This window comes from Cynocephalus volans, chromosome 5, assembly GCF_027409185.1.
Source record: "Cynocephalus volans isolate mCynVol1 chromosome 5, mCynVol1.pri, whole genome shotgun sequence".
In the NCBI taxonomy this organism is placed as follows: domain Eukaryota; kingdom Metazoa; phylum Chordata; class Mammalia; order Dermoptera; family Cynocephalidae; genus Cynocephalus; species Cynocephalus volans.
The window spans coordinates 78,666,977-78,692,948 of NC_084464.1; the positions used below are offsets into that span (position 1 = coordinate 78,666,977).

Consider the following 25,972-nt stretch of genomic DNA (forward strand, 5'->3'; position numbering starts at 1 on the left):
AAACCAAGAGGGAGAGAGACATGGGATCCAGGAAATGAGATTCCACACAGGAAAGAGTGAAGAGTATCTCTGTGACAGGGAAGGGAAGTCCCAGGACAACAGCCACAGCGTGCCCTGAGAACACAGTAAGCAGGACGCAAGAGCTATGGGAGAAAGATCTTCGAGGAAACAAAAGAATGGAACTGACAGATTTCATGATGTATTTGACTAGAGGAATTTTATAGTTCTGTTGGGGAGATAGGGAACGTATTCATAACAGATATGTATAGGCAAATCAAAACGTTAAAATAGGGCAATAATAACCCCAAGAAAAACAAAAGTCTATGTAAAAGTAGTCATAGTATATCACACTGCTGAACTGGGAACAACAGTTACATGGTCACAATAATGCAAACACTAAATGGTAACAACTAAAAATTGTGATATATAAATTTTGGGAGGATGAGAGGCAGGGAGGAGGGCATGTAAGTGTGCTATGTTATTATCTTTCATGATAGGAAGTTAATTGATCACACCTAAAATTGAAAAATCAAAAATATAAGTAGGAACATAATCCCTAAAAAATAAGGATTCTTAAGAATAGAAGCAACAGCTACAAGAATTCAAGGGATTGCCTCTAAGGAACAGAAATTAGTGTGAAGAGAGGTGGGGAAAGGGATTGCTGATTTATATCCTAAATCTTTCAGGTCTCTGACATTTTAAACTCTGTACCTTGAAAAAGTAAATGCCATGTTAATTATATTTTTGGATTGTCAGCTGACACTCTCTGGACTATTTCCAGAAAGAGTCAAATGTGCTGTAGCTGTAATGCTCCAAACAATACAAACTAAACACTCCCAAAAAACTGAATTATGTTCACTTTGTACTTATAATTATAGATCAAATTTCAAATTTGTTTGGCTGCCTAGAGCACCAGCGTTACCTGATAAATGGTAAACTTGGCTTTCATTTTGCTTCTTGTCGAATTGTCCTTTGGAGTATATATACCATAGAAAATCCCCCTAGGGTGTTACTTTTCTCTTGCCAGCCACTGTGAGATTTTGGCTTTAAATATAGGAACATCAGCTACTGCATCACATGAATGTGTGCTTGAAGTTCAGCTACTAGAAGCAATTAGCTGAGAAAGAGAGCTAAGGACAGGACAAAGTTATTAGAGTGTGAGTGGAGTTATTAAAGTGTGGTGGAGTTACATTTTGCATGTCCATTTTCACTGCTAACTAACACCAGCCCTGTGATAGATGCCACTCGCTGCTTCTGTATCTCTTATTTATAGGGCATTTTTAAGAGAAGAGTAATGAAGGGAACAAGAGCTTAGCTGTTGAGGTCAATTTGATAGAAAAAGAGCAAGAAGGCGCTGGCTGGTTAACTCACTTGGATAGACATGGTATTGGTAACACCGAGGTTAAGGGTTCAGATCCCCATACTGGCCAGCTGCCAAAAAAAAGAAAAAAGAGAAAGAGCAAAAAGCCAGGTCTTAGTGTAAAGAAAATCTTCAATTTTCTCACAGTGGCTTCTTTTGCACCCAATTCTTTATAACATTAACAGGTAATGCCTTGGTCCCATTTTTCATTGTATTATTGTTTTGGATTTTGTTCACTGATACCTAATACTGCACGGACCTGCTATACGCTTCTAGTTCAATGTGAGTCTTGCTTTCAAAGTATCAGAGTTCATATATATGTGATGTCGTCTATGGAAATTGTTTAATTAAAGCAACCATCTGTGCCAACACAGCACTGGAGAATCTCTGGGTCTCACTGCTACAGAAGAAGTTGCAATAATAAATCCATGTGTTTTTATTAATTACTCTAGATCACTCTATAAATTGTGTGTAAATATTTACAAAAACTAATATTTTAAGATGATACAATGATAATTGCTTTATCCCCTGAAAGGTGCCAAGATGCTAAACACAAATTTCCACAGATTTGTAGGTTAAATCAACATGAGCCATGTGAGCAAGGCTCCAGGCAGGGAACCCTGCTTCAATCATTTAAGCCTTCCTCAAAAATATTAAAAATCCCTCAGGTCCTACTATATATTTTTCTAGTTTTTTATGTCACTTCCTGAAATTTTATTGAAATGTAACGCAGAAAAGAGCACATTTCCCAAGAAACTGAGCACTCCTGTGTAACCAGCACTGAGATAAACAGAACGTGATCTCCTGTGTAACTTTGTCAATCACTGTCGCACAAGGGCATCCTCTGTGCTACCTTCTAACAGCATAGATTAGTTTTCCCTGGTTTTGTAATTTATAAAAATGTACTCTTTTTGTCTTGTTTCTCTCACTTCACATTATTCATGTGAAGTTTATCCATATTGTTGAGCAGTTACAGTGTACTACTGCCATGTACTATTCCATTTTGTGAATATAACATGAGTTTTCCATTTCTTCTACTGTTGATAGGTGTTTGAGCATGTTCAGCCCTAGTTTGTTAAGAAACCAACGTCTAGTGCATATCTTTTGGTGAGCATAGATAAGCACATTTGTTGAGTATATACCTAGGAGTAAGTAGCTGTATCATAGGATACGTACGTGTTCAGATTTATAAGATACTGCCAGGCAGTACTCCAAAGTAGTTGTGTCAATTTTTAACTCTTATTCGGCACACATTTATTCGATGATATTCTCAGGAAAAGGAATATTATTAAATGACATTTTTCTTCACTGTAGATTTCAAAATCATGACTGATGGTAACATAGTAGGGATATGACCCATTTAAATGAATTTGTCACATAAAATAGAATGCTTTGATTGATGAATTATAATAAAAAATTTTGACTGAGGAGATTGGGGTAAACACTTGTTCACTAGAGATGTTTGTGGACTCATTACAAAGGAAGAAATTTCCCAAAATCTATATGGGAAAGTAAGTTTGGGCAGTCTCTCAAATGAGCAGTTCAGAAGGAAGCTTTTCCAACAACAGTCTTCAAGCAGTCAGCAAAAATCCCAGTGGAGGAGCCTAGGACTGAGAGCCAGGCAATTTGATATATTGTCTCAACTCTACCAACCTTGTATAAACCTCTTCATTTATCTGAGCCTTTATTTTCTCATCTACAAAGTAGAAGTCTTAACCCACACTTTGATTGTGAGGTCTACATGAAAATACTTTGTATTATGTATGTCAGGTATAATTATATGAAATAGACAGAGGTTATGTTTTACATCAAAGAGCTGTAAACATATTCAGAGATCATGGCATTAAATCCTTAGGTGCTTTTCAATTATATTCCCAGAGAATACATTTTCCCCTATCTTGTCTTAGCTCTACTTCTTGTTATCACTACCATCATTGTCAACTACTGCATGGTTCAACTTCAGGGATTTCACTAATTAAATCATTAACATACCCTGGTGGTCATTAGTTTACTAGTTAGTTTACTAGTTGCATGGTGGATTTTCCATAACTCTTTATCTCTATCTTATCAAATATTGATTAAAGATCAATTCCTGGAATGCATGTTTATGCTCAGGGAGTTTATCTAATTAGTATCTTGGGCATCAATATTTACTGAACCAGTCAATCATTACTTTCTTTGTTTCAGACAATATAGTGTCTTTCCATAACCAATTTGAGAATTACATTATGCTATACTTTTCAGTACTTTTGTTTTTTGGTGTGATTTGTTTTCAGAGAAATTCTGATGTGGTAAGACATGTTTAACAGCAAGCTGAAAATGCCCAAGCAGTCTTCTTCCTCCTTTGGTTATTTATCAAGGCTAAGAATGATGAGGAAAAGATACTTAATGTGTAGTCACTTAATAATCTTCCTTTTCATTTTATTCTATCTCCTGCTGTCATTTGTCTTTCTTTTTCATGTGCCCACGTATGCCACGTGCAGTGCGTTTGGCGTAGCTATGCAGCTGATGAGAAATCTGTTTCCATTGCAACCTGGAAGCCACACTTGAAGGCCTTGCACACCTGCAGCCCTACCAAGTAGGTATCAGCGGGACAGCTGGTGCTGTAGCTGAGTCTTTTCAAGTTTGTTAAACAAACCACACACAAAACAAGTGTCAATTTTTGGCTTGTCTTATTCTCTGTTGCTCTTAAAGAGATTCAAATCTGCTTAGTAGCATCTCAGGCACAAAACTAAATGGAATTAGTATCATTCCTCACCATCCACAGACTGGGATTAAAGATGAAAGGAGTGTAAACTTTTATAAAGATTTGTTTCTACTATTTCTGCTGCTTATTTTCTAGTATCTTATCTCATAAAGCCCACCAGGATTCTAAAGGTAAGCACCGTGGTCCTTCCACCCATTCCAAGACCTCAAGAGAGGCGTGCTTTGAGAGCAAAATATCTTGCACATTTAAGTTGCTCAAAGTCATTTCTCATCTAGATCCCTTACAGGATGATCTTCGAACTTTCACTTGTAGATCAAACTAATAGGAGCAAAGGAAGAGAAGAATAGGGGTCCTAATAGGATTACACTTTACAATGAAGCAAAAGAACCAATCAGATTAAAATTTGGAACTAGTATTCAAAATTTTAAAGTAATATTACTTCCATTCACATTTCATTGACCAAAGCAAATCACCCAGCCATGCCTAAACTCAAAAGGCATGGATTGGGAAGTGCAATCCTACCATGTGCCTAGAAGGTGGAGTAAACCAGAGAAGTTATGAGCAGTACTAATGATTACCACAGCGAGATCTTTAACTTGTTAAGAAAAAGTACTCAGTCCTGGAATCCTGGACTCCAGTTCAACTAACAGAGCACATATTAAATCATAATCACCATCTAATTAAAGAAGTCCTCGTTGAAACACCAAAGCAAGTAAGTCATGCGAAAGGCTTTCTGTGAGTCACCCAGCTTGATTAGAATAGTCAGTTTCTCAAGTTATTCAGAAGTTATTAAATTGCTTATCTGACTCAGTGTTTTAGAGCAACAGCTGTTTCCCTTTATAACTCAACAAATCCTAGTGGCTTCGTGGGATTCATGGCTCGTAACTACTGTAAGTCAGGATCACTGCCTTGTTCTTGCCAATCTGGAAGGGGTGTCTAAGTTGAGGATAGCCTCATGACTGGTTCCCTGGAATTACCGTCTTAATGGAGGTTGTGATACAGCAAAACACACACTACTGGGAAGCAGCAGCTCTGCATTAGTTAACAGGATTTGTCACATTGCTTCCCTGTCCTGCCCTGGGCCTCAATGTTCCCAGACACAAACAGAAGGACAAAACCTGGCCAAGGTGATTCCTAAGCCCTCCTGGAAGTCTCCTAGAGGTTCTAAAACTCACAGAACCCCAGGATCTTAGAGAGGCTGGAGCCTTAGCACGGACAGAAGCATGGATGCTGTCGAATGGATGTGTTGATTAGAATCCTACTTTCATTTAGATCATGACATTTAGTTGAATTCCTTTTATTGTGTATTAAACCCTTTCAAAGTTTTGGTATTACAAAACAAAAAAAGGGACACAACTCTTGTGCCATCTATTCCTTGGGGGTATGAATTAAAAACAGGAATTATACAGAAATGGTTTTTCTTGTCTTCCTGAAGTTGGCTAAATAAACGTAAAACAGGAAGGGTAGTAGGAAAACCAACAGAAGATTCTCAAGCGACAGAAGAGAGAGGTCCATTATCATATGTGATTATTTGGCTTCCCACTTACTGCAGTTTTTAGATTAGAAGTCATTCTGAAGCCTGGAAAAACTATTTAATAATAAGCCAAACTTCCCCAGTGCATCAACTATTATTTTACTCACATAATTTCTTTCTTTTCCTCTGTTACTTTCCCTGTTCTAAGCAGAAGGGGAGGGGGAGGGGTTACACAAACACCTGCATTCATCCCGTCCCACTGTGCCTTTCAACCACTGTCCTCTCTCTCCTTTCCCTGCGACCTTATTAACCTCCGAGTCTCAGCCCCATTTACTGAAGAGCAGTTATTTGTCCAGAATGGCACAGCAGTCCCTGGGAAAGTTCACGGGAACGTGGATATCCCAACATCTCTCCCTCCAGCGATACTTCATTGTTTCAAATTGCAGTGGTTCTTAATTGTTGTTGTTCTTTGTTAAAGCAATGAGGATGTGATGAATATTATGGACTCCTTCCCAATAAAAAATACTTAAAATGCACAAAAAAATCAAAACTTTGCCTACAATTTTAACGTATTCACAGATTCCTTGAAGCCAAGTTCAAAACCTTTGCTTTAGAGAGCAAACCTGCTTTAATCAAGTTTGTAGGTTTGTGGGGAGAATAATTTACAGTAACTTAGAGAGATATTCTTACATTTATAATGAGCTGGCTTACTGAGTGCACAGTGATATAGTAAGAAACAGACCAAAAATGATTTTTATTTATACAGTGTATTTCACTTTTGCATTCAGAGTCTGACAACTTCTGACAGGAAAGATTATTCATTCATTCATGTATTCACTCAACAAGTATTCTTCATTGAGCAACTACTATGTGCAAGGCCCTGTTCCAGGCACTAGCATTGCAGCAGTTGGAGAAAAAAAAGTTAGAATCTCAGCCCTCAGGAAGTATGCACTCAAGGAGTACTGGGAATAAACAATAAAAATACATAAATAAATAAAATATAGAATATGTAAATAAGTGCTATGGGGAAAAGTAAAATAGGAAGGAATTTAGGGAGCATCAGGGGCTACAGTTTTAAGTAGGTGGTCAGGGAAAAGATCATATTATCAACAACATCATCATCACCATCATCATCATCAATGGTATTGTAGTCATTAAAAAACACCAACCCCGTGCTCTTGTTTCCCACAGTTTTAGAGACACAATGGGGTGCTTTGACTCCACAGCCTCATCCGAGGGAGTAGGATGGGACAGAAGTCTGCAAAACAACTGTGAGAGAACAGGGGGGCAGGGGGCAGGGGCAGGCCATACCCACTAAACCTGCCAGGGATACAACCCAGCAGTTTCTTACTCTGTCTTTTCAGGTCTGGTTTGTCTCTTACATAAACTTTAGAGGTCTTAGCAGTTGCTCTTTCAAAGTTTTGTTTTAATAACAGAAGGATTTGTAGAGCGGAATATTTTTCTTGATTTTCTTCTCTAAGAGAGCGAAGCCTATGCAAAGGGTGAAACACAGGTAAATGTGCTATTTTAGGGAATGAGTCAGATATTTTATGAGGCTGTGGGGAATTATCAAGCTCCAAGGATGCCATGTGATACCTTAAGAAGTCAGAATTTAGGGATGATTTAATACAATGCCTTCAATTTACTCATAAGGAAACCGAGTCCCACAAGGAAGGGAGGTGCCTGCCAGAAGGCACATAGCTCATTTGCAAAGCATAGGGGTCCTACACCATGGTGCCTGGACCAAAATTTGCTAAAATGAGTTATTAAAAATGCCACCCAACAGTAGACTAGAAGAGTTCTGATAGAGTTTTCCATGTACCTTATTTACTCCAAAGAAATTCAAACTTTATGCAATACCAAAAAAATCTGCCTCAACAAGTGACTGTGGTACAAGACCACAGTCACACATTAATGAACCCAGATTTAAAACCCCACAAGTCTGTCTAAAGCACAGAGACTACAGCTACATTGCAACCAGCAACATTCTGCCTCTGCTAATGCCGGTTAGATCAAAATCACTTTTTTTAAACCACGGATAACTTTGGCTAATGAAGAGTCTATGGTTTTGGGTTGTATGTGGGCAGTATTGGTTTTTCCAAGTAAATGTCATGCTATTTCAGGTCTGTGCCACAAAGAACATATGTTAGAAAGTTGAGTACATTTATTATAAAGAACATTGCTTTTGTGGATCTTGCTTGAAAAGGGTTACTTAAGGTACTTGGTTCCCCAATCTCCAGTTTGGCTGTTACCAAGTGCTATAAATGTATTCACTGGTTTATCATCATTTCTCTTCTGTCTGCACGCACCTGAAGGAAAGAACAAGGGGAAACATCAAGCAGGTTTGTGATTTCTCTTTTGCTACATGTTTGTTTATAAATCTGATGCCTAACAAATGTTTTAAATGTGTCTCATGTGAATAAAATCGATCAACAAATACAAGATGATTAAAAGTGACCTTTCAGAAGACTGCCTGCAAAGGTTGCTGTTTTATTGATTCCCCACCCCCCACCCCCCTTGGGAGCAGAAGTGTCTTTCCCTAACTCACTCACTGCTTTTTTCAGTCTACAGGTCTGGAACATTTTGGGGTGAGGTGGAGGGGGTGAATAATTATGATCTTTAATTATTTCTTGCTGCCATTTTCTCAGACAGAAGTCTTTTCCAAGTATTCAAATACAGTAATCTAGAGAGGGAAAGAAAGGATTTTTTCTTCTGAAAGTTCTAGGCCCAGGCAGCAGTCTAAGATATACTCTCCTTCATTAGGGTCATTCTTTTGGAGTGAGAAGAGGTTTTTCTGTTTTTGTATTTGTTTATTTATTTATTTATTTATTTATTTATTTATTTTAATTTTTTTTGGCAAGAGAAGTGCTGTGTCCAGGAGATTGGAACAATCTATCTGTGACATCTCCAGCTTGTTGAGTACTGAGGTTTACTCAGGTGATTGGATTCAAAAGAAGACACACACACCCCCAATCCTTTAGAAAAAAGATAGCCCCCATAAAAAATTCTCCAAATAACGTATGGTCACTCTTTCATGCCTTAGAAGGAAATGTTTTATCAGATTACATAGCAGAGAGTTAGACCTAGAGGGAATAGGAGGTGAAAGAGAACATTTTGATCTGTACTAATGAGTACCGGGCAGGGTCTGGATTTGGGAGCAAAGCCCTGAAGGACAGAGCCAGCGGGATCCCAGCACTGACGGCATGAGCAGTGGCAGAGGCAGAATCGCAGAGCAGGACAATCCCAGGTGCTTGGAAGGGAAGAAAGAACACAGTTTTTTTCCTATCATTGCCACTTGTTTCAGTAAAGAGAAAACAAAGGCCCTGCCCAGAGTAATGTGGGCCCAGGGATTGTTCCTTTAGCTTTGTACTGTTATAGCGATGACATTGATCATAATATGTTTTTGCAGTACTGGAACTGGATTTGAAAGTTCGCCAGGGGCTAATGAGGCTCTGCGTTATCCACTTGTGCATTATGTAAATACTTAAAAAGATTCACAAACAAAAACAAAAATTCATTCATCTATGACAGGAGATAGATGTGGTAGGACATGACATGAAGCACTCCTAGGCGGGTAAGCCTACACACAGGATGGCATTCAAGACCCCTCTCTTACTTGGTAGCCATAGAGTTAGTACAAAGGGCATTGGATATTCCTCAGTGATATTTCCAGAAAGTTTTACTTGCTCTTTTCCACTTTAGAGATATTTCTGACTACAAAGAGGTTCAAGTCATCGAACTAAGAACATTCTTTGCATAGACACTGGGAGAGGCAGGCTGCCTTGAAAAAATGTTACACAAAATAAATTATAGCCATTATAACCTATGTTTTAGTCTCCTTGGTAATATTTTAAAAGCTTTCTTTGTCTCAGAAGCTATCCATTTACAGATTATCTCAAAGAGTGATTTGTGTCCAAATTCTAAGGGCAGAGACCATCTTTGGCAGGAACTCCGGAGCTACCTGAGCGTAAGACCACCTGTCGTGGTTTTGTCCTCCCATAGATGTTGTCACCTAAAAAAGTCTGCACATCATTTGGAGGTGCTTGAATAAGCATGACCTCTATGGCAATGAGTGAAGGGTCATCTAGGGCAAACACAATGACATTGCACTTTTTTAAAAACAGGAGCACATCAGAAAACAAAGACAGAATTAAAGTGTCACCAGCTTCTTCTCAACAGTCCAAAAATGAGCCTCCTAGTCAGCTGTCACAATTCAAAAGGACAAAAAAAACCAAATTTTCTAAATTTCATGATGTTCACATATACCTAAAACACGTAAATCTGTTCTGCGTGCTTGTGACTGAGACTATCAAAGATAACTCACCTGTAGATTTGAACATGTACAGAACCACTGAACTGGGTTTTTGACTCAGAGAATCACACACAGAAATTTCTGGCTTCTCTGTGGTCAGTGGACATCTGGCAAAAACCACCTTGAAACAGCCCTGTACTTCTACTTAGCCTAAATACCTTACTTAATGCCTTATACTTCATACACTTAGGGCTCCTATCCCCCAATTAGCTGTCATATCACCCTATGTAAAGTGATGACAGAGAATGTGCTCAATAAATAATCCTTGGGTAAGGTAATAAAATGTCCCTGACCTCAGGTAGTTTATGTGGAAAGAGAAAAAACATCAACAAAAATGGAAAAAGAAGAGAAATATAAAAAGAGAAAATTAAAAATTAAAAACATTGCAATAATCTGAAGGAAATAAACTGAAGCTCCTATTTTAAAATTACTTTAGCTTTCACCTTGTGCTCCATAGGCAGTGGAATTTATAATACTGCATAATGAATGCAGAAAGACAATTTTAATAACAATAGCAACGCTACCATCTTAGAAAATAATAAAATTGTCCTTACCCAAGCAAAATATGCACAAAGGAATATGCATTTAAAATGAGAGTTGTCCCTTAGAGAAGTGCAGATCTGGGTATGGATAATTGTAAATGAATGTTCGACCCCATTTCAAATGAACTAATTAACACCGCCCAGCTGTGGAGTCATTTACTGCCTTTGGGAGCCATTGGGTTATTGATGGTGATTCAGATAAGCTGAATAGACAAGCTTTGGCCCAAGTAGGAGCCAACCTTTTTATCTTTCAGATAGCTCAGACCTGGAATCTCCTAAGTCCCTTGTAGTTTTTCTTTGTGTTAAAAACTGAGAGTAACCCAAGTGTAGAAGAGTTCAACACAACATCCAGCACCCCTCTCCAGGTGCCTGGCACTCCCACTGGACAAAAGAGCCACAACTGTGGACCAGGCAATCCACAGAGAGACTTTTCTTTCTGTAGAATGGACTGAGGCATAATACATTTTTATAACCCTTAGTTAACTGTGTTCTCTGCTCTGGAATGTTCTTGTTAAAAAAAAAAAGATTTTGGGCTGACCGCGTGACGCACTCGGGAGAGTGCGGTGCTGGGAGCGCAGCGGCGCTCCCGCAGCGCAGGTTCGGATCCTACATAGGGATGGCCGGTGCACTCACTGGCTGAGCACGGTGCCGGTGACACCACGCCAAGGGCTGCGATCCCCTTACCGGTCACAAAAAAAGAAAAAAAAAAAAAAGATTTTGTCTTTTCTACACTGACATTAGGGTACGTAAAGAAAAATTCATCAACGATGTCTTGGTCTAAAGAAAAATGTCACTTTGTTTGTGACGGATCCAATATTTTTTTTAAAATACAATACAATCCATTAGTCTTAAGAAGAGCTTCTTTTTTTTTTTTTTTTTTTTTTTGTGACTGGCCTATATGGGATTCTGAAGGAGGAGCTTTTTTATATTAGCTCAACTAAGCTGCAGCTCCCACTTCCTACCTGCAGAGCATCTCTGTACCAGGAAGCAGGGGATGCCGGTTGCAGTGCAGTGGAGCCGGAGTTCTGTGCAGGGCAGGTGTCTGTCTATTTCGCTGCATGTGAGTCACACCATGTGGCTGCCTCCAGATTAGACGGGGACATACCCAGAAACTTGGATGTATCCCATTGTCAGATTTTATGCTTGATTTTGAGAATGGAATCGTGGGATTCTTTTTTTCTTTTTTCTTTAGTGTATCTTAACTGTTGCCTGTCAGTGTTTACAAGCTAATGCGTTGACGGCATTATGGAGCCCTCGTTAGCCAGACCGAGGTGTCCTCACCGCCGTTCACCACCCTGCTTCGATGTTTTCCTGTCTTTCTCTCCCTTTCTGCCCCCAAGAGCAAAGATTAATTTAAGGGCAAAGATGAAGTCACTGTAAACTAATCTGTCATCGTTTTTACCTTCCTTTTCTTTTTCAGTGCAGAAGTTAAAAGTAAGTATAAAGCAAAAAAATATATATATATATATTAGCTCAACAGAGCAATAGTTAAAATAATGTTTCTGGGCTGATTGGTTAGCTCAGTTGGTTAGAGTACCAAGGTCAAGTGTTCAGATCTCCATACCAGCCAGCTGAGAAAAAAAAAGAGAGATAAATAAAATAATATTTCTTTGGCTCTCTTTGGTATAAGGTCAGGTAAAAATTACTGAGCCTGCTCAGATTTCCTCCACTTAGACCATAAATACAACTTCTTTAGCACAATTTTTAGCATAATTTAATTACTCATTTATTTTTCTCTGTCTTCCCAGTAAAACAGTTTAATCTCATATACGTGGTAGTAAATGTGTTTATTTATTTTATTCTATTTAATCATCCCATTAAGAGGGGCCGGCCCGTGGCTCACTCGGGAGAGTGCGGTGCTTATGACACCAAGGCCACGGGTTCAGAACCCTTTATAGGGATGGCCAGTTAGCTCACTCGGTAGAGTGAGGTGCTGACAACACTAAGTCAAGGGTTAAGATCCCCTTACCAGCTATCTTTAAAAAAATAAAATAAAATAAAATAATCATCCCATTAAGTAATTTTTCCAACTCATTTTTTAAATTGGACAGTTTTTCTCTGTTTTGGTATAAATTGTCATTTTCAGAGAAGAAAATTTGCCTGTGAACCCATCTGGCCAGATTAACCCAGTATTCTCACCTCCCTTCTTCCCTTCCTCCTTGACCAGGTCATCAAATAGCAATCAGTTAGTCATCACAGTGGGTACCAGAAGGCTTTTCCTTCTTTACACCTAAGTTTTTGTAGCTATAAGTACAGATCATACCATCTGAGGTTTGGGGGTTACCTATAAATCTCACTGCCTCTGCTTACCCCGTCTTCCTAATTAACAATGGTTGGCTATATGCCTGCTTCATATTTAAGCTGCCCTAATTTCAGGTTATAAAGCACTGCTAGAACACTCTCAGACTTCTTAGACAGTAGACTATCTAAAGTTGCTTTAACAGGTACCTGTGAGACTGTTATAAAGACGCACGTCTTAAAAGTTAGGGCACAAATGCTATTGTCATATGACCCGTTGAGTGCTTTGTCTGAACTGCTCCTATGTGGTTGGTTGGCTTCATTGGATTCTGAGGCAGTGGGGCTTTGGGGAGAGAACTCTAGAACACTGGTGAAAAAGATTGTGTATTCTTATATCTCTCCCGCATTTATTTTTCATTATTTACATCTTCTTTCTTCAGTGTGCAATGAATGATATGCATGTGGTGTTAAACTAAACCCATGAAGACTAGACTTTATTTTTTTCCAGCATAGTCAGCTTTTGTCATTATTGGCAAAATGTTAGATTGTTTCAGAAATAATCTTTTCAAAATGGTCTCTCCTTCTGTTCACATTTATTAATAGAGGGAAAGGATTTAGTATTTAAAAAACACATCATAGCACTTAAAAGATGAACTTTTAAATTTTTTTTACAAACTAGCAACCTAGAATCTTTTCTTCTGTTTTTATTGTTTTTGAACATACCTTCCGACAATTGGTTACCTGCTTTAACTATAACTGCAGATGTTTCCCACAAATCAAGAACTTACGTTTTAAAATTTCAAAGCAATTAACATTATCTACTTCACTGATGTCTATAAATATTTATTCTTAAAAGTTCTCAAATACTTTATCCCTCAGTCATTCATACTATGTTGCATTGATATTTATCACAGGGGTTGCAATGTTCTAAAATATTTATATTCTTATTTTCATATTAAACAGATGCTAATACATAGACTACCGTCATTTGTAATGCCTATCTAATTATTTCAACCTAACCATTAAAAGCCTTGGATATACTTCAAGCAGCACAATTAAACTACATAGTACCCACTGCTTAAATAGTCTGTGTTCTTATATATGAAAAACAATAAAGCCAGAAGGCTTTGTTTTTATAAAAAGAAAAAAAATCCCTAAGCACTTTCCTGGTGGTGAAATGCTTAATAATGTGCTGCTCTATTTCCCTCACTCCTAGTAAGTTCTGTAATAATAAGCAGAAGCTCTTCAGAATGTACACCTCACGGAAGCAGAGGTACCCAGCATCCCGGCTATTAACATGAGATTTGAGAATGCCGACTAACCTCAGGTGCATGACCAAGTTATACCGCCACCCCACCTGAGCCCTGTTCAGAGACTCACTCTTCCTAGGGACTTCTTGAATGAGGTTTTCAACCCGCTTGTCATTTTTCTTTTTGCCTGTTGCCTGCTTTGATACTCCGCACCACCGGGACAAGTAGGCAGGGTCTCGCATAGTGCTAGCAGTCAGCCCCTTGGCGCCCCCTTGTGGTTGGATAACTGCTGAGCTGCTGCACGCACTGGATTGTGATGGCTCAGTTGCCATATTGTGCCTAAGGCGAGAATTTGTAGAATGCTTATCTTATGAAGGGCTCAAACCTTAATTAAGTATAACAATAACTACAGCATTCTAAATCCTAGAGGATTACCGTGGGGTTATGAGGATGCAACACAGTTCCCTGGCAGGGAACATCCAGTAGCAGACTGCATGCTGGGCCACCAGGGTCCTAGAGAGAAAAGAATTCCCTTTCAGAGGGTTGTGCAGGCCTCCCTTCTGCCCACCAGCAGGGTCCTCAGCTGGGACTTTGGGTCTGCAGACTAAGAAAGATGCTCCAATCAATGACCACAGTGACCTTTTGGTTACTTTCTCCAAAGAGAGAACTCCTTGTTGGTCTCCTAGGGATAATCTTTGGCATTCTTCCTAAGAACACTGTTACATAAATCTTTCTCAAAAATCATGTTCGTAGATGTCACAAAAAAATCAGGAAAATAATGAAAATTTTAATGTACCAATGAAGAGTCTATATTTTCAATCAATGTGTGTTTTCAATAACAACCACCTAATCAGTTTAATAGTCATCTAATCAAGATGCTCTATTGATTTCCAAAGGGGAAACAAAGTAGAAAAACTACTAAAAGTGAGCTTTTTGTAGGAGGACGCAGGAACAGATCTTTGCCTGGAAAAAGAAAATTTGCCTGGTTAAATTGTTCTGGATTAGGATCTTATTCTTAACTTTATACTGTTAGGTCAAAAGAAAGTGAAAATACTAGATTTTTTTTTTCTAATTTAGTGTATAATATGCTGAGATTGTTTTTAAATAATTCTTAAGGGCCCAAAGAAAGATTACATTGCATAATGCTGAATATGCTAATTATCCTGATTTGAGCACCGCGTATTGCACACAGATATTGATATTCAGCTCTGCACTCCACAGATATGTGCAATCAACTATGTTACAATTTTTAAAAATTATATAAAGTATTAAACATTAGCAAACATTCATGTAGTTTAGAAGGACAAAAGGGAAATGGTACTCAGAATACATTTATATCAACTTTAAGTGCTGCAAATGGTACTGAGATTCAGAGAATGTTATTCTCACTTTTCATTCATATAAGTAGTGTCAAAATGTTTCATGGGTCAATTATTAAAAATATTTCCATAGGAGAAGTTTTGAAAATATTTTGTTATTGTAAATAAACCATGAGGGATTTGATGCTGACACTTTAATTTCAGATATTTTTTCCTTTTTTAGTAATTGAAATTTTTGATAAAGAAAATAACAAAGGTCATATTTAATGGCTTTATGGTGTTTTATCAGTTTCTTGTTCATTTAGTTGGCATAGGAAAGAGACATACCTTGAAAGTTTGAGAAAATTATCTGATGTTAACTAAACCCAGCCTTTTATAGTAATTCTTATCTGTTAAGTTCCAGAAAAGGTAATAGATAAAATCGAGTATAGTGAGGACACTTGTAATGATAACTACGTCAACTTGAGCCATTCATTAATCTTAATAAAGGTGTAAAAGTAAGCATATGCTTTCTGAACCAGATCATCATGAATTTAAATTATGGGACAGGTGTGTTGAAAACAAAAAGAGATTTGACATGTTTACAATTAAAAAAAAAAAAAAACCTTATAAACAGTAGACATTTTGGGCACTATCCCTTTGACCCGTTTGTTTAAATAATTGAAGGCTTTTGGATGACATGGAGAACCTAGCCTGAGAATAAAAAGATGCAGTTTTATGGTGTTATCGTTGCTCTTGTTTAATGTAATCTATCATTTAACCACACACTTGTCAAATACAGATAAGTCCTTTGACTGTTGGGATTGTTGTAAAGAACTCTTGAACCCACCTGACCTCATCACAAAACTGCCCAGCCTGTTCTTTGCATGTGCCTTCAGCTGGTCACGCCAGACTTAGCTGTGTCTGCATTTCAGAAAGGAGCTGTCAGTTGCATGGTCAATTCGTTTATTGTTACCAGAACTCTCTGACCACCATAGCTCATGATTTGATTTGTATTCATGTAAACACACATAAAATGTGGTGCCTTTTTAGAATATCATTTGTTAAGCAACTAGGCATGGAAAAATAAATGTTACTGTTTCTTGTTAGCTACAAAACACATATCCACTAAACACATTTGCTGTTGGCATGCTGCAGTTGGGGACAGTGGACATTGCGGTAAGTGAAAAAGACAAGGCCTTCCCTTCGTCTCAGATAATCCTTATCCATGAGAACACTGCCTTCATATTCCACAAAGGCTGCAGCATGACTCAGAGTAGCTGCACCAGTGACTCCCCTGCAGACCCATTGCTCCATCATTTTTTCAGGCCCTGCAGAGTCCTGGGCCTCTGACAGTGATAACAGTGTCACCTTCTAATGAATAGCACAAGTGCTTTATAAATGAAACAAGAAAACAAACAAAACAGGTACACAAAGCTTCTTACAGTTCATCTGATTCCCCCCCAAATTCCCTTAGGTCTGCTGCTACTTTTATCTCCATGTCAGAGATGTGGACCCCAAAACCCATCTCTCTCTGATTCCAACCTGCCCTTCCCAGAACATCACACCACATCTCTTACTTAAGAAAGTGTGGAGATGCCTTTAGATTTTGTTGTTTTTAATGCTTCCTTTATCGGCCCACAACAATTTAATCTTAGAGAACTGAACATCAGAGAACTGAATGTCTGAACTATAATTTACCAGTAGCTGCCACAGCAAATCGATAACCTGTTTACATAGCAGGAAATCGTGTTATTGAACATAACATCTCATTCTGTTAATCAGTCATCACATTCATTATATGTTGAGGTTGTTCCACCTTGTGTAGTTTTGGCCTCACAAGAATGAATGTAAGCATAAAAGAAGTGTAACGCTAAGCGTTGGATGTTTAATATTATGTATGCAGTGCTACCAACTGCTGTGAGATTGCATGAATTTATGGATATCGCAATCTTGCCTGGAATATAAAATGCATGCTGAATGCAGGTATCTATGTAACTGTCATCCCTGTTTTCTGTAAAATGTTTAGAAGTTACAAAGAGATATGCTCCCAAATAAAAAATAACTTTTTTTTAATCTCAAAAGTTGAGGTTAAAGCTAAAATCACCGAACTGTTTTTAAAGTGAATTCCAAACCAGTTCTTGGTTATCTCCAGTATAGTTGAGTACAAACTGCTGTACTTGGTCTCAGTTCTTTCTGTGATGAATCCAGTAAGGGTGTGTATACCTGTAGAAAGAGATTGCTCTCAAATGAATGAAAACATAGAGATTAAATAAAATTCAAAATTTCAATGAGGAAAAAGTACTTTGCTATGCTCCTACTTGCTTAAAACATTTTGTCTATTGAAATATATGTTTCATCAAATTATTCACCCATGTAGAAAGGGAGAAATTGCTTGAAATGGAATAACCGTACCTCTGTTCTCCACAGTCAGAAGCTAAGTTTTAAGGAGCGAGTGCGTATGGCTAGCCCAAGGGGCCAGAGTATTAAGAGCAGACAAGCCTCAGTAGGTGACAGGAGGTCCCCGAGCACCGACATCACAGCCGAGGGCAGCCCCACTAAAGTGCAGAAGAGCTGGAGCTTCAACGACCGAACACGTTTCCGGCCCTCACTGCGCCTCAAAAGTTCTCAGCCAAAACCAGTGATAGACGGTAAGCCCTGTTTTTCTGTAATCATTTTTAATTTGACAGGCTATAGTGAGTGAGATTATGAGGTAATCATGCTCCATGGTACCCCTTGAAGATAGAAGGAAACAACCCCAGGGAAAGAATTGTTTGTTTTATTGAAAATGTATTCATTGCCATGGGCAAATGCACAAAACCTAAGTTTACTTTTGGAAGTAACTTTGGCAGCTAAATCTACAGTTCAAAGAAGTCAAATAAGATTTTGTTCATTCTTCACTCGTATCTACAACGTATTTATTTCTCAGACAAGGTACATATCAAGATCAATGTGACGGTCGGACTGATGTATACAAGCACAGCAGGTGCTCTGTGAATACCTGCAACACAGTGAGAAGGGTGACGGTCGCTTTCTGGCCTTAGAGTCCTGTTGAAAGTTCTTTCAAGGTCTCCCAATGAGAAGTGAAATTCAAGTTCTTCTCCCAAGAGGAATTAACCAATTTTATTTATAATGTTCTGTAGCAGACGTTTACTTGCCAACACATTTTATGGAGTGCCACATAATTTTCATGTTTATAAAATAACATATTTTATTTTTCATTTGAGATTAGCTTAGCTTTCCTTTTAAATATGCCCCCTGGGATCTCTTATACTGGGCAAAGAACCAAAATCAAATAGCATCTTCCATTAATGCGTAAAAACTGCAAAGGCTATCAGTCCTTCTGTTCTTGTTCCCTAGAATAACCTGTAATTTCCCAGGCCCTGAAAGCCCGAGGGATAAAATTAACAACCGGGGGTCATAATCACAGGGATCTCAAGCGCCTTGCAGCGAAAGCCCTGGAAGCTCACCCCACGAGTTGCTCCCAACATACTGAGACATCCTCGGGGATATCCCTTCCACTCTCCATGAGTGACAGTACTCCCCTCTTCGCAATTCTTCATTCTCCACAAGCCCAGGACTGCTGTGCTCTCCAAGTAGACCCCTCCTGGCAAAGCTTGAAGGTCCCATCTAAGTTGCAGGATATGCCAGTCCCACCACACTCCCCTCCATCTGTCTCTGTACTAAGGTAGAAAATGCTTCCTCCATCAACAATGGAAACGCCTCCATCAAACCACTTGCAGCATCCTGAGTCACTTGTGGCACAGGTTTCCAGTGTCCTCTAGTTTACACACTCTCCTCCCTAGGAATTTGGCTGAAAGCCCTTGAGCAGCTGATTCAAGAGTTACCAGTGACAGGGCTTTATGTGCACTCAAAATAGGCTCACTGAGTAGTAATGGGTACATCCTTTCTGGAGGGCGATTTGGCAAAATATATCAAATGCCTCTATATATGCCTAAGCCTAGACACATTCCACCCACCAATTCCACTTCTAGGATATAGTCAATATAACAAAACAATATCAGACATTAGAAATGATGCTATAAATTAGAAAATTATTGACATGGAAAGATGACCACAAAAATAAATTATTCCATTTTTGCTTGTACATATTTATGTACATGTATTATGTATATAAATTTGTGTTTATAGGGAAAGGTCTGGAAAGATTTACAGCAATGTATGAACAGTTACCTCAAGTGGTGAGATCACAGTTACCTTTTATTTCTTCATTTTCTTCATCCGTATTTCTTAATATTTTTACAATGAACATGCAAAGCTTTTGTAATAAGAAAGCAAAAGAGAATTTTCTATTAAAAAATTAGCCCTTCCTTTCACACATCGCCCTCTCCCCTCCCCTCCTTTAAGGGCCCTTGAACTAACTGGTACTCACCAAACTTCTTTCCTCAGGCTGATTCCTCCCAAGGGGTGGATGGAGCCCGTGGTCTTGGTGGTGGGGACAGCCTTCCTTGAGCGTGGGCATGGTCCATCTAAAGAGGTTTAATAGCCTCTACTACGGAGCTTGGATTACTTGGCTCGGGCTGCCATAACAAAGTATTGGGTGGGTTACACAACAGAAATTTATTTTCTCACAGTCTGGAGGGTAGAATTCCAAGATCAAGGTAAAGGCAAGGTTGGGTCCTTCTGAGGGCTCTTCTTGGCTTGTAGATGACAGCCTTCTCCCTGCGTCTTCACAAGGTCTTTCTTCTGTACCTGTCTGTGTCCAAATTTCCTCTTCTCATAAGGACACCAGTTTCATTGGATTAGGGCCCAGCCTACTAACCTCATTTTAACTTCATTACCTCTTTAAAGACCCTATCTCAAAATACAGTCACATTCAGAGGAACTAGGGGTTAGGACTTCAAGACATGAATTTTGGAGCAACACAAGTCAGCCTGTAACAGAGTCCTGCTCACCCACATCCCAGCATCCCTGGCAAGCTGAGGTGTGCCCATATCTTCAATAATGGCCATGGATTCACAGTGTACTAGAAACACACACGTTACACATTACAATGGGTCCATATTCTTCTAACGTGGGCTTCAAAAAGCATTTAACTTAATGCTATAAGGTGCTTAGAGTTGCACATGTAAATATAAAAGAATGTGGAAAACAAATTCTACTTGTACCATTTGGCCAGAGGGAGTTTTTCAAAGACTTGCTGTAGTCGGCACTAGTATTTTCAGTACCTGCAGAGATGTCTCAGAGGTCAGACAGATAGAAACTGAAGCCCTATTTTCTGCCAAATCACAAATTGGAAAGGTCTCCTGTCATCCATTTTCTAAATCATTTCATACAAGTACAGTCCCTGGTTGTTGCCCGTATCAATTGATTCTGAGTTCTCCAAGTGACGAGGAGACTGATTGCTGTACTGTCAAGGTAGCTCTGGTGGCTGCCCACCTGCAGAAGATGGTGGCTCCTGACTCCTCATTTAATCCAATGTCCAGAATCTTTACCTCTGATTTAACTCTTCATTGGGTCTTGGCAAAATGAAAATTCTTTTTTACAGGGAAAAAAAAAACTGAAGTAGCTATCAAATAAATGTAGACTTTAATTATACATGTTTATTTATAGTGCCTCTCCACATTTTAAGTATTCCTAAAATCCAATTACTACCCATACAAAATACTGGATGATGGTACAGCCAACTCCCCATTATTCCAGGCTTATTTGCAAGTTACATTTGGAGAATAATGGGCCTGTAACTGAAAGATACTTTAATAGAAAAACAAAAGAAATTTAGGGTTAATCTGTAAATTTTAATAATTCCTGCCAAATATGATACCCTTTATTACAAATGATAGTATTTTTATAATTTAACGACTCTTACAAAAGGTTATTAAATATCCATCTTTTTCTTTGCTAGAATTTTTAATGAGATTAACATGTTATACTCAAAAAGGGCACAGTCGTCTCCTAATAGTCCACACTCATGTGTACCAGAGAAGTGGAAAATAGCAGGCAGATGTTGAAACCAGAAATGTACAAATGGCAAAGGGAAGAAAGTAAACACTAAGGGACCGGTGTGGTGTTGCCATAGCAAATTTATTTGGGCCAATATGATATGAATAGTATTTTTAGTTCATAATTTTATAAAAGATAGAAATGCTCCATTAGCCAGTCAATAGTATCTAAGCCTCTTTATATAATTTTAGAAATTGGTAGCATAAAAATGATATTTCTATCACAAGTATATAAGAGTAATAATAATGATAAAACTAACATTTATTGAAACCTTCTCTGTGGTGTGCATTGTTCTAAATCCTTTACTTCTGTTATCTCATTTGATTTTCCCAATACCCCTATGAAGTAGTTACATTATTATCCCAATTTTATGGATGAGGAAATTGAGACTTGATGATAAGTAACTTGCCCAAGGTCTACCAGGTATAAGTAAAGGAGCCATAATACACACCCAGACAGCCTAATCTCACAGTCCTCCTGTAGACATAGCCTAAGGTGTGCTCACAGATGTCATTGATTTCCCTTAAAGCATCTTTCATTTCTTCTCCCCCTCCTACCCACCCCTTGCTTTCACTCTTCCGTCTTCCATCAGTTAGATTCCCCTTCCCATACAAACCATTTGACCTTAGCACTATCCCATCCCATCTTTCTCCCAGCGCCAGCTGCCAAACCTCTCCTCTACATCATCTTCAAAGGCTGCCAGAGCTAGAAGATGAGGCAAATTGGGGAAAGGCCTTTCGATGACCCTTATCTGTTTTGATCAGGTATCCAGGAAGAGACTCAGGATAACAGTCCTGCTGGTCTCTGTCTATCTACCCAGGAAGGGAGGCAAATGGTGGGGTCACCTGAGGCCTGTTTCAGGATGCTAAAGGTATTGTCAGGAGATGGACAAGTGTCAGCAACAGACAAGCAAGTGGAAGGTGGCAGATTGCAAGTAAGAAAAATAGAAAGCAGCCAAAATCCACAAGAATGATACTAGGGTAGAGCTTGGGAATGTCTTCAGGTTTCTGGTGACTAGTTTGCTGTCAAGGAGGGCTACATTTGCTGGACCCTGCTGCACTTGGGAATGTCTTTTATTTTTTTATTTTTTTATTATTTTGAGGCTTAAATAATTTTTTTTTTAATTTTATTTTGTCGAAATACATTGTGGTTGATTATTGTTGCCCCTTACCAAAACCTCCCTCCCTCGTCCCTCTCCTCCCTGCCCCCCAACAATGTCCTTTCTGTTTGCTTGTTGTATCAACTTCAAGTAATTGTAGTTGTTATATCTTCTTCTCCCACCCCCCTGGTTTTTTTTTTTTTTGTGTGTGTGTGTGTGTGTGTGAATTTATATATTAATTTTTAGCTCCCACCAATAAGTGAGAACATGTGGTATTTCTCTTTCTGTGCCTGACTCGTTTCACTTAATATAATTCTCTCAAGGTCCATCCATGTTGTTGCAAATGGCAGTATTTCACTCGTTTTTATAGCTGAGTAGTATTCCATTGTGTAGATGTACCACATTTTCCGTATCCACTCATCCGATGATGGACATTTGGGCTGGTTCCAACTCTTGGCTATTGTAAAGAGTGCTGCGATGAACATTGGGGAACAGTTATACCTTCGACTTGATGATTTCCATTCCTCTGGGTATATTCCCAGCAGTGGGATAGCTGGGTCATATGGTAGATCTATCTGCAATTGTTTGAGGAATCTCCATACCATTTTCCATAGAGGCTGCACCATTTTGCAGTCCCACCAACAATGTATGAGAGTTCCTTTTTCTCCGCAACCTTGCCAGCATTTATCGTTCAGAGCCTTTTGGATTTTAGCCATCCTAACTGGGGTTAGATGGTAATTCAGTGTGGTTTTGATTTGCATTTCCCGGATGCTGAGTGATGTTGAGCATTTTTTCATATGTCTGTTGGCCATTTGTATATCTTCCTTAGAGAAATGCCTAGTTAGCTCTTTTGCCCATTTTTTTAATTGGGTTGCTTGTTTTTTTCTTGTGAAGTTGTTTGAGTTCCTTATATATTCTGGATATTAATCCTTTGTCAGATGTATATTTTGCAAATATTTTCTCCCACTCTGTTGGTTGTCTTTTAACTCTGTTAATTGTTTCTTTTCCTGTGCAGAAGCTTTTTAGTTTGATATAATCCCATTTGTTTATTTTTCCTTTGGGTGCCCGTGCTTTTGGGGTCATATTCTTGAAGTCTGTGCCCAGTCCTATTTCCTGAAGTGTTTCTCCTATGTTTTCTTTAAGAAGTTTTGTTGTTTCAGGGTGTATATTTAAATCCTTAATCCATTTTGAGTTGATTTTAGTATATGGTGAGAGGTATGGGTCTAGTTTCATTCTCCTGCATATGGATATCCAGTTATCCCAGCACCATTTGCTGAAGAAGCAGTCCCTTCCCCAGTGAATAGGCTTGGTGCCTTTGTCAAAGATCAGATGGCAGTAAGTGTGTGGGTTGATTTCTGGATTCTCTATTCTATTCCATTGATCAGTGTGTCTGCTTTTATGCCAGTACAATACTGTTTTGGTTATTGTAGCTTTGTAGTATAGCTTAAAGTTGGGTAGTGTTATGCCTCCAGCTATTTTTTTGCTCAACATTGCTATGCATGGTCTTTTATTATTCCATATAAATGTCTGGATAGTTCTTTCCATTTCTGAGAAAAATGTCTTTGGAATTTTGATGGGGATTGCATTGAATTTGTATATCACTTTGGGTAGTATGGACATTTTCACTATGTTGATTCTTCCAATCCAAGAGCATGGGATATCTTTCCATCTTCTTGTATCCTCTCTAATTTCTCTCAGCAGTAGTTTGCAGTTCTCATTATAGAGATTTTTCACCTCCTTGGTTAACTCAATTCCTAAGTATTTTATTTTTTTGGTGGCTATTTTAAATGGGCAGGCTTTCTTGATTTCTCATTCTGCATGTTCACTATTGGAGAAAAGAAATGCTACTGATTTTTGTGTGTTTATTTTGTATCCTGCTACTGTACTGAAATCATTTATTAATTCCAAGAGTTTTTTTGTAGAGGTTTTAGGCTGTTCAATATATAGGATCATGTCATCTGCAAACAGGGACAGTTTAACTTCATCTTTTCCAATCTGGATGCCCTTTATTTCCTTCTCTTCTCTGACTGCTCTGGCTAGTACTTCCGACATTATGTTGAATAGAAGTGGTGAGAGTGGGCATCCTTGTCTAGTTCCTGTTCTTAAAGGAAAAGCTTTCAGCTTTTCCCCATTCAGGATGAAATTGGCAGTGGGTTTGTCGTATATGGCTTTAATTATGTTGAGATACTTTCCCTCTATACCTAACTTATAGAGGGTCTTTGTCATGAATGAGTGCTGAATTTTATCAAATGCTTTTTCAGCATCTGTAGAGATGATCATATGGTCCTTGTGTTTGAGTTTATTAATATGGTGTATCACATTTATTGATTTGTGTATGTTGAACCAACCTTGCATCCCTGGGATGAATCCCACTTGATCATGGTGAATAATTTTACGTATGTGTTGCTGTATTCTGTTTGCTAGTATTTTAGTGAGGATTTTTGCATCTATATTCATCAAGGATATCGGCTTGTAGTTTTCTTTTTTGGTTATATCTTTACCTGGTTTTGGTATCAGGATGATGTTTGCTTCATAGAATAAGTTTGGGAGATTTGCGTCTGTTTCAATCTTTTGGAATAGTTAGTAAAGAATCAGTGTCAATTCCTCTTTGAATGTTTGGTAAAATTCTGCTGTGAATCCATCTGGTCCTGGGCTTTTCTTTGTTGGGAGCCTTCTGATAACAGCTTCAATCTCCTTTATTGTTATTGGTCTGTTCAAATTTTCTTTTTTTTTTTTTTTTAAAAGATGACCGGTAAGGGGATCTTAACCCTTGACTTGGTGTTGTCAGCACCACGCTCAGCCAGTGAGCCAACCGGCCATCCCTATATAGGATCCGAACCCGTGGCCTTGGTGTTATCAGCACCGCACTCTACCGAGTGAGCCACGGGCCGGCCCATGGTCTGTTCAAATTTTCTACATCTTCATGGTTCAGTTTTGGGAGCTTGTGTGTGTCCAGAAATTTATCCATTTCCTCCAGATTTTCAAATTTGTTAGAGTATAGTTGTTTATAGTAGTCTCAAATGATTCCTTGTATTTCAGATGAATCAGTTGTAATATCGCCTTTTTCATTTCTAATTTTTGTTATTTGAATCTTCTCTCTTCTTTTTTTAGTTAGCCATGCTAATGGTTTGTCAATTTTATTTATCTTTTCAAAAAACCAACTTTTTGATTCATTGATCTTTTGTATTGTTTTTTGGGTTTCAATTTCATTGAATTCTGCTCCGATCTTAATGATTTCTCTCCGTCTGCTAACTTTAGGTTTGGATTGTTCTTGTTTTTCTAGTTCTTTAAGGTGAAGTGTTAGGTTGTTCACTTGCCATCTTTCCATTCTTCTGAAGTGAGCATTTAATGCAATAAATTTCCCCCTTAATACTGCTTTTGCAGTATCCCACAGGTTTTGGTATGATGTATCATTGTTTTCATTAGTTTCAATAAATTTTTTGATTTCCTGCTTGATTTCTTCTTGGACCCATATGTCATTAAGTAGAATGCTGTTTAATTTCCATGTGTTTGTATAGTTTCCAGAGTTTCGTTTGTTATTAATTTCTAGTTTTAATCCATTGTGGTCTGAGAAAATACATGGGATAATTCCAATTTTTTTGAATTTATTGAGACTTGATTTGTGACCTAATATGTGATCTATCCTGGAGAATGATCCATGTGCTGATGAGAAGAATGAATATTCTGAGGTTGTTGGGTGGAATGTTCTGTAGATATCTGCCAGTTCC

At 38.4% G+C, this 25,972-nt stretch overlaps 1 protein-coding gene across 5 annotated transcripts in view; it reads left to right on the forward strand.

The window, feature by feature from the left end:
* The window catches only part of KCNQ5 (potassium voltage-gated channel subfamily Q member 5), a 553,541-nt gene that overhangs the window by 474,704 nt on the left and 52,865 nt on the right, over positions 1 to 25,972 (forward strand). For 2 of the 5 annotated variants that reach the window (XM_063096155.1, XM_063096157.1), the window contains 3 exons: positions 3,844 to 3,938; positions 7,857 to 7,883; positions 17,612 to 17,832. In XM_063096155.1, the coding sequence (XP_062952225.1) occupies positions 3,844 to 3,938; positions 7,857 to 7,883; positions 17,612 to 17,832 (343 nt within the window). Of the gene's footprint in view, positions 1 to 3,843; positions 3,939 to 7,856; positions 7,884 to 13,849; positions 13,907 to 17,611; positions 17,833 to 25,972 lie in introns of all 5 variants that reach the window. The other 3 variants (XM_063096156.1, XM_063096158.1, XM_063096159.1) reach the window with 2 other exon arrangements.